Genomic DNA, 7988 nt, shown 5'->3' with positions numbered 1-7988 from the left:
TCCGATCTGTTCTCCTGGCCCCACCGTTTCCAGCAGCCTCTCCGCTTACCTAGACAGGGCGCTCACGCGGGGGCCCAGTGCTGGGAAGCAGCTGAGCCCATCTTCCCGCGAGGAGGCTCGGGAGCCCCACAGGCTGCCTGTCCCCGAAGCCTTCCCGGCAGTCGCTGGGGCCCCGGGCACAGCGGGGCGAGGAGAGGTGGCCGGGCCCGCCCCGGGCAGCTCCGGGGGTTCACGGGGATGCCGTGGGCGGGACACGGGCAGGGGGCTCTCGGATGCCGGTGGGCTCCCCGGGTGGGCGTGGGCTGGCCTGCAGCGTTGGGGGCGGGGTGCTCCAGGGCAGGACGGGCTCCCAGGCCGCAGCCCCTGACCGGCTCCTCCCGCCGCAGTCCCACCTCTTCGTGCTGCAGCTCGTGCACCGGCCGTCCGTCCGCTCGGTGCTGCAGGGTCTTCTCAAGAAGCGCCTCCTGCCCGCCGAGCACTGCATCACCAAGAGTGAGTGGCCCCAGCCGCCACCCAGCACGGCCCCACGTCCAGTGAGGCTGTCTCCTCTGCGACGGGGACCCCGGGCAAGGAGGGGTGGGGCACAGCGGCGAGCCCCACGCGCTGCCTCGGAGCTGTGGCACCGGCAGCGGCCCCTCAGTCAGTCCTCTCCCTTGTCGACACCAGTAAAGCGAAACTTCAGCAGTGGCACCATCCCTGGCACGCCTGGGCCCAACGGCGAGGACGGAGTGGAGCAGACGGCCATCAAGGTGTCCCTCAAGTGCCCCATCACCTTCCGCAGGATCCAGCTCCCCGCCCGCGGCCACGACTGCCGCCACATCCAGGTGGGTGGTCCCCGTGGAGCTCTGCCAGGACTTCTGTCGGCTGTTTTGTGTTGTTGGTAACCAGGCTCCCCCACGCCCTCCCCCATCTCCCAGGACAGTTACCACTCCCCTTCATTCTCGGGCTCTCATCTCGAAAGGCAATGAGGCTGCAGTTGCGGCCCTCCTGCCCCAGGAGCGGCCCCTCAGAGATCCCGTGCGCGGACGGGTTTTGGTCTTATGTGTGGTTCTTGCGGCTCTGCCGCGGTGTCTTCTCGGACACTGTGTCCTAGAGGTGGGCCCTCACCAGCACAGATGCCCAATTCTTTGACCACGTGGCATCCCGGTCCCAGTGAGGACCGTGTGGGCTGTCCCCAGGGTGCATCTGTTAGGGGCGCCCCAGGGGAAGCCTGGCACACGTGGCTTCTCAACACGCGAGCAGATCAGCCCAAAGCACGCAGCTTGATCGCGGGGTGCGGCCAGGTCGCCCCTGGCCCCCGTGTGAGAAGCCATCTCTCATGCTCCCCACAGTGCTTCGACCTGGAGTCCTACCTACAGCTCAACTGTGAGCGGGGGACCTGGAGGTGCCCCGTGTGCAAGTGAGTATCCCTGAGACGGTCCTCACAGGGGCCCGGGGCACGGGGGGGGGGGGGGGCCCCCTCAGAACCCCCCCCCCCCCCCCCCGGCCCATAGCACCAAGAAAACCCCAAGTCAGGTTCAGGAGGTCACAGCACAGACGAGGATGCTGCAGCTCAGGGCAGAGGCGTCATGGGGTCACCTCACACAGTCTCCTTCATGACCGGTCACTTCCCACGGGTTGGCCTCGGGCTCAGTGACAGAACAGAGAGGTGACAGGCCTCCAAGCCCCGTCCCCTTGATTTTCAACAGCAAGACGGCGTTGCTGGAGGGGCTGGAGGTGGATCAGTACATGCTGGGAATCCTCATTTACATTCAGAAGTAAGTGTCTTCCTGTCACCCCAGTCTGCAGTCGGCAGCTGGCAGCCCCGGAACGGCTGGGGGACGCGCCCTGCTCTGCCGCAGCCGGAACCCACAGCCACCCCGCACGGCCAGGGGAGCGTGCTGGGCGGCCCCAGGGCTGGGAGAGGCGGCAGGACGGCGGGTGAGCAGCCCGTGTGTCCCTGCGCAGCTCCGATTACGAGGAGATCACCATCGACCCCACGTGCAGCTGGAAGCCGGTGCCTGTGAAGCCCGACGTGCACGTCAAGGAGGAGCCCGACGGGCCTGTGCTGAAACGCTGCCGCACCGTGAGCCCTGCACATGTGCTCATGCCCAGCGTCATGGAGATGATCGCGGCCCTGGGCCCCGGGGCTGCCCCCTTCGCCCCCCTGCAGCCCCCCTCGGCCCCGGCCCCTGGCGACTACCCCGGCCAGGGTGAGTACAGCGGGCCTGGCCCCAAGACGGGGATGGCCCTAAGCAAACGGTCCGTTCTCTTCAGACCAGTGAAGTGTCACCACGTGGGTCCTGTACCTGGGGGGGCCTGCTTGGGGATGCGGCCGTGGGGTGGGCAGTAGCTGGGCCCACCCTCCCCGGCGCTGGGGAGCAAGGGCCTTCTGTCAGCATGCTTCTGGGGCCTGGCCGTCTCTGACCCCACCTGCGGGTGTGTTTGGGTGAGGCAGGTCCCAGAGCAATGTCGCGAGGCCCGTTCCCCTGGCCATGATGAAAAGAGATGCCCTTCTCTGTAAGGTCCGGCGCTGCGTGCCAGAGAGCACTGGGAGCCCCCCCCTCCCGGGGCCATTCTGCCAAGCGCCAGCCCCCAGGCCTCACCCAGCACTGGCTCTGCTCTCAGGTTCCAGCTTCCTGGGACCCGGGACCTTCCCTGACTCCTTCCCGCCTACCACGCCCAGCACCCCGGCCCTTCCTGAGTTCACCGCGGGGCCGCCCCCCAGCTCCTACCAGTCCGACCTTCCCAGCAGCCTCCTGACACCAGAGAAGGCTGCCCCCTGCCTCCCAGGCCAGGTCAGTGCCGACGGAGAGTGGGGGGCCGGCTCCCTGGGAGGGAGGCCCAGGTCCATTTGACCTGGTTCTTCTCTCCTTCCTCAGATGGCACCAGCGGGTCACCTGGACCCAGCCCACAACCCCGGGCCACAGGGGCTGCACGCCCCCAGCCTTGGGGGGCCCCCGGGGCCCCAGCTGCACCATCCAAACCCTCCCCCAGCATCCCGGCAGCCCCTGGGCCCAGTGAGCTCGGGCCCCATCGGCGAGCTGGCCTTCAGCGCAGCCACAGGCGTGATGGGGCCCCCCATGTCTGGGGCGGGGGAGGCCCCGGAACCGGCCCTGGACGTGAGTACGGGCCCCAAGCTGGGGAGCACGTGGGAGCTGGGGCTGGGGACGGCGTGTGCATCGTCTCCAGGGTCCACACGCTTCATAGAAGGGAGGACGCTGACGCCCCAGTGACTTCCAGAGCCAGGAGAGCTGGGCAGATAGCATCGGCCCTCGTGATGAGTGCCGGGTACCTGCCGTAGCCTCGGGGTTGGCTCTGGGGGCCTATGCCGAGCACTCGAGAAGACTGGGCTTGGAGCTGACCACACCGGCTCGGGGTGTGGGCTGACCTGTCTGACTCACCTTGCTGTGTGAGCCAAACTCAGCGTGTAAGACGCAGGTAACCTTCGTCGACTCAGATAAACCAAACTCCCTGAAGTTCATCATGAGAAAAGTTAGAGCAGCTCAAAAGCAGCGAGTCGCGGACACTGGACATCCCACCTGCATTTGCCCTGCTTGCACCGGGGCCCCCGTGCTGCCCCGGGCGTGCCGGCACCGCGTGTCCCGGGCTGGCCTTGGACAACTTGAGTGGAGTGATTCGTGGTCAAAGAGAGCCTTCGGCAGGGAGAGGCCCCGTGCAGGCTGAGGGTCAGGGTCCCATGTAGGGGCGTGGTGGGTCCGAGGCCAGAGCTGCTGATGGCTTTGCTTTGTCCCCAGCTGCTCCCAGAGCTGACCAACCCCGAGGAACTGCTGTCCTACCTGGGCCCACCTGACCTCCCCACAAACAACAATGACGACCTGCTCTCTCTCTTCGAGAACAACTGATCCTGTAGACCCCACCCAGCCGGCGGGGACACGCCCGCAGATGTCACCGTGCCCCGCCCCTCCCCACCTGCGTCTGCCCCGGCCCCCCCGCCCCCCAGCACTGGAGGCAGCTGCGCTGGGGGGGAGGGGGCTGCGCGTGGACCCCCTGACCCCCACTCTGCTGCAGAATGGTGTTTGATGAGATGCTCAGCCCCATCCCCCCCAGCCCAGCTTTGCCCCATCCATACAACCCCTGCTGCCCCAACCTCGTGCCTCGCCCCTGGTCCCTCCAGCCCTGCCTGCTCCCACCAGCCTGCATCTTGTCCAGCGTTGACCCTTCTGTTTCAACAACCCCTTGGCTCACTGGCGAGGAGCCGGGCTGCTCTGTCCGGAGTCTGAGCTCGCGGTGGGAGCGGGACCCCTCTTCCCACCCGCGGCTTCAGGCTAAGGCTGCAGGGTGGGGAGCTCTAAAGCACAATGATGTACATAGCGTAGGAACACTAGGAGGTGTGGATGGCCAGTCCCTCCTGTGCTGCCAGGGACCCCGCGGGCTCCTGGCCCCTCCTGGGTACAGACGGCGGGGGGTGGGTGCTGCGACTCCGCTCTGTGTGCGCATTCTGCAACGGGCAGCTCCTCCGAGGTCCCCTTTTCCGTGAAAGTGAAGAACCAGTGCCGCTGTGTTTTTTACAACTGCGTCTCCCGTGCCCACCCTGGGGCCAAGCCAGGTGGGGGAGGAGGAGCCTCCGCGTCATGTCCCCTGTCTGCCCGTCTCGATTAAAGGACTCCCTCACGCGGGCCTGCTGAGTCCCTCCTTCGCGCCCAGCCCGTCTTCCCCACACGGGCGGGGCCCTGTTCCCAGCCAAGACCCGGCTATTCCCGCCTCACGGTAAATTTCCCTGTCCCTGGAATTTTCCAAGTTGGCTTTGGCGGGAGAACTATTCTGTGAAGTGTCACCAGGGCCAGGAGACACATGTGCCACCCTGTCACCTCGCGTGGGTGTGCCTGGGGCAGGGAGCCAGCTGTCAAGCCAGGGGCCTCGGGAGGGACCAGGGCTGAAGGCCTGGCTGACGCCAGACAGCAGTTCCAGGAGGCCCCGGGGATGGTGGCCCTGGGCTCCCGGGCCTGCAGGGCCCCCCTCCAGCTGTGCACCGGCTGCCTGGCTGGGCTTTTCTTCCTGGCCCAGCGGGAGAGCCTGAGGAGCCTGTGGTGGAGAAAGGGGAGTGCCCGTGGGGTGCCAGAAGCTGGGCAGGGGTGGGGGGGTTGTCCAGTGCGAGCAGGCCTGGGTGGCTTTACCCACTGACCTCTTAGGACCCAGACGTGGGCCTTAGTGTCTCTGCAGCCTGTTTCTGGCTGAGGGGACAGAAGCGCACTCCCAGTGCCTGGGGGGACAGGGAGGCCCAGGGACGAGTGGGGCCTGTCCAGAGCTCTGTCCGTCATCCATGGCCTGGCTGCGGTTGGAGGGGAGGTGGAGGCCAAGCGGGGGTGCCATGCATGCTGTGGTCTCACTGGACATCGTCCTGGGTGCTGCTGGGCAGAACGGAGAAATCTGGAGATGAGCCAAAGGGTGCAAGCTGCTCAAAAGTCCACCCACGGGAGGGTGGACCCAGGCCGAGACATGATAGCAGTGGGACAGGGACCACAGCCCCGACAGCGCCATCGGCGCCCCTCAAATAACGCAGGGTGAAAGAGCAAGGTGCAGAAGTTACCACAAGACCATGCCGTCTTAGTAAAGCTCGACACCAAATTCGGATTTCCTGGGACTCCCACGTCTGCTGCAGCTCAGGAGGAAGGCGCGGGCGTGGACTCACTGCCCACAGCACTTACGCACGGGCGGCACAGGGGTGCATTTGGGGAAGGGGGAGGCACCGGTGACATTTGGATCTTCAAGGGGAGTGGTGGCTTCTCGGGCTGCCACCTTATGCCTCATCTGTCATGTCCTCTGCTATGTGCCACCACCCGCCCGCAGAACACGTGCCTCTGCACCTGCTGGGGGCCACAAGACCCGTGCACAGAAATGAAAACCATGCAGATGGTGCCAGGCACCTTCCCTGACCACAGGGAAGGAAGCTGGGTGTTACTAACGGCTTTCGCTGCAACAATGTGTCACATTACGTGGAACAACAGTAACGAATACATGGTTAAATTAAGCCATTCGACAGCCAAGGGGTCCAAGAAGGAATCTGGAGTGAAATTAGGCACCTTGAGATGAAACACAGCCCGCCCAGCCTTCAGAGGGGCAGTGTCACAGGGACGTTGGAGAACCACAAATGTCTGCGATCCAGAGCTCTTGATGCCTCTGTCCACCCGAAGGAACTAGAAAAAGAACACTGCAAAGCGGCGGAAGGAATGAAGACGCGCCAGGTGCGGAGACCAGAAAAGTGGCAGCGCATCCGGGCGAGCAACCCTTTAGTTCAACCAAGTGACTCGGGTCAGAAGTGGGGCCGGAGCTGCTGTCAGAGGGACGTCCAGAGGGACAAGATGGGCCCCCCGTGAGCTGCCGGCGGTCAGACACGCCCCCAGGAGCCGTGAGTGCACGGTGCCCCCAGAGAACCGGCCTGAGGAGCGGCCGCTGCTGGAGCAGACCGCACGAGGAAGGGGATGGAGACCAGGACCAGACGCTACCAGACGTTGCAGGAATGTCCCCGATCCCGTGGCCCCTGCCCACCGGGGCCCTCACCCCACCACCTCCGAAGCTGGGCCGGCCACAGGGAGGTGTTGGGACATCAGAGCCACCATCGGAGGGGGCTCTGGACAGGATCAAGGAAAAGTTTCAGGGGCCCGGGACTTTGGATGCCTTTTTAGTCGGGGGTCATCAGCCACTTGCCCGATCTGTTTGTTTAAGCTGAGAAGCAGTGAATCGCCCGGATGCCAAGTGCACTAGGCTCTGTGAGGTCATGCAGCCATCGCTGTCCCCTGCAGCCACCTCTGCCACTGTCACCAGACACTGGCTTAGTGTGGTCTTGAACCTGCGAGTGGAGCCACAGGGCTGCACCCCATCATTGGCTGTCAGCTAGAAGGCTTGCAGTGACGCTGGGGTAGAGAGTGGGATTCGGGGACGCTCCTCCCAGCCTCTGCACCCCCTTTCCATGTGCATTCGCCATGGCTCAGGCTGCAAATGACCCCAGCCTGCTCACTGGGAGGAAAGGATTCAAGACCGCCATCCTGGAAGAGCCGCCAAGTGCCTTGGGGACGGCCAGACACGGGCAGACACAGCCCCAGAATGACCAACCTGGCCCCTTGGAGAGCCTCACTGTCCAGAACCTCCAAGCCCTGCTCTCGCTGACGCCACCGGAAGGTCTTGACCTTGTTCCCTGGTGGGGTGGCTCAGTTGGCCCAGCTAGGGGGCTCCGCGACCAGGGTGGGGTCGGGAGTGCTCCCTAATGGAGGGAACAGCTGCTTCCAGACGGGGGTGGGTGCAGGTGGCCCCTGGGGCCCCTAGGATCATTCCCCATTGGGCCCAAGGCCCACCTGACCTGCCGCCCCCCGCCCTGCACCTGCCACACTGGCCGCCCCTGGGGATTTGCAGCTCCTTCACATCCTACCCGATGCAGGCCTCAGCTGACCCGCCCCTGCCCCAGGGAGCCCTCTGCTTCCAGAACAAGTGGCTGCCACTCCCCCCCGTGGCTGCTTCCATGGTCCCCATCGTGGCTGATCACAGACAACTCGATAGTGATCATTTTCGTGGTTTGTTTTTTTTTTTAAAGATTTTATTTATTTATTTGACAGAGACACAGTGAGAGAGGGAACACAAGCAGGGGCAGTGGGAGAGGGAGAAGCAGGCTTCCCGCCGAGCAGGGAGCCCAATGCGGGTCTCGCTCCCAGGACCCTGGGACCATGACCCGAGCCGAAGGCAGACGCCTAACGACTGAGCCACCCAGACGCCCCAATTTTCCAGTGTTTTACTTAAAAACACTTGAGCCTTTGCAAACAGGGAGCGCCCGCACAACCCCTGGGGTTTGCTGATGGTCGACATTTCGCCAGCCTGCCGGGCTCTGTCCGTCTTCCCACACAGCTGCACCTTGTATGCACACGCGGGTTTAGTGGGTGCCAACTCTGGGGAGTCAGTTGCAGACAAACATCTCAGAGTGCATCTTGGAAAAACAAAAACGTTCCCTTACGTGCGCAGCAAGGTGAGCCGGGTTCCACACCGTGCTCCCTCACGTC

At 64.6% G+C, this 7988-nt stretch overlaps 1 protein-coding gene across 10 annotated transcripts in view; it reads left to right on the top strand.

The window, feature by feature from the left end:
- ZMIZ2 (zinc finger MIZ-type containing 2) overlaps positions 1-4620 on the top strand; it is a 14879-nt gene extending 10259 nt beyond the window's left edge. For 7 of the 10 annotated variants that reach the window (XM_025853095.2, XM_073885079.1, XM_073885076.1 and 4 more), the window contains 7 exons: positions 387-492; positions 667-824; positions 1332-1399; positions 1689-1757; positions 1948-2192; positions 2608-2777; positions 2862-4620. In XM_025853095.2, the coding sequence (XP_025708880.1) occupies positions 387-492; positions 667-824; positions 1332-1399; positions 1689-1757; positions 1948-2192; positions 2608-2777; positions 2862-3215 (1170 nt within the window). In that variant the 3' untranslated portion in view covers positions 3216-4620. The remainder of the gene's footprint in view (positions 1-386; positions 493-666; positions 825-1331; positions 1400-1688; positions 1758-1947; positions 2193-2607; positions 2778-2861) is intronic. The other 3 variants (XM_073885080.1, XM_073885077.1, XM_073885075.1) reach the window with 1 other exon arrangement.
- Positions 4621-7988: the final 3368 nt, after the last annotated feature.

This window comes from Callorhinus ursinus, unplaced genomic scaffold (genome assembly GCF_003265705.2).
Source record: "Callorhinus ursinus isolate GAN/ISIS: 27379988/994484 unplaced genomic scaffold, GSC_fseal_2.0 scaffold60, whole genome shotgun sequence".
NCBI lineage: Eukaryota > Metazoa > Chordata > Mammalia > Carnivora > Otariidae > Callorhinus > Callorhinus ursinus.
Note: the sequence above shows the minus strand (reverse complement) of the source record. Positions and strands in the feature narration are given on the sequence as shown.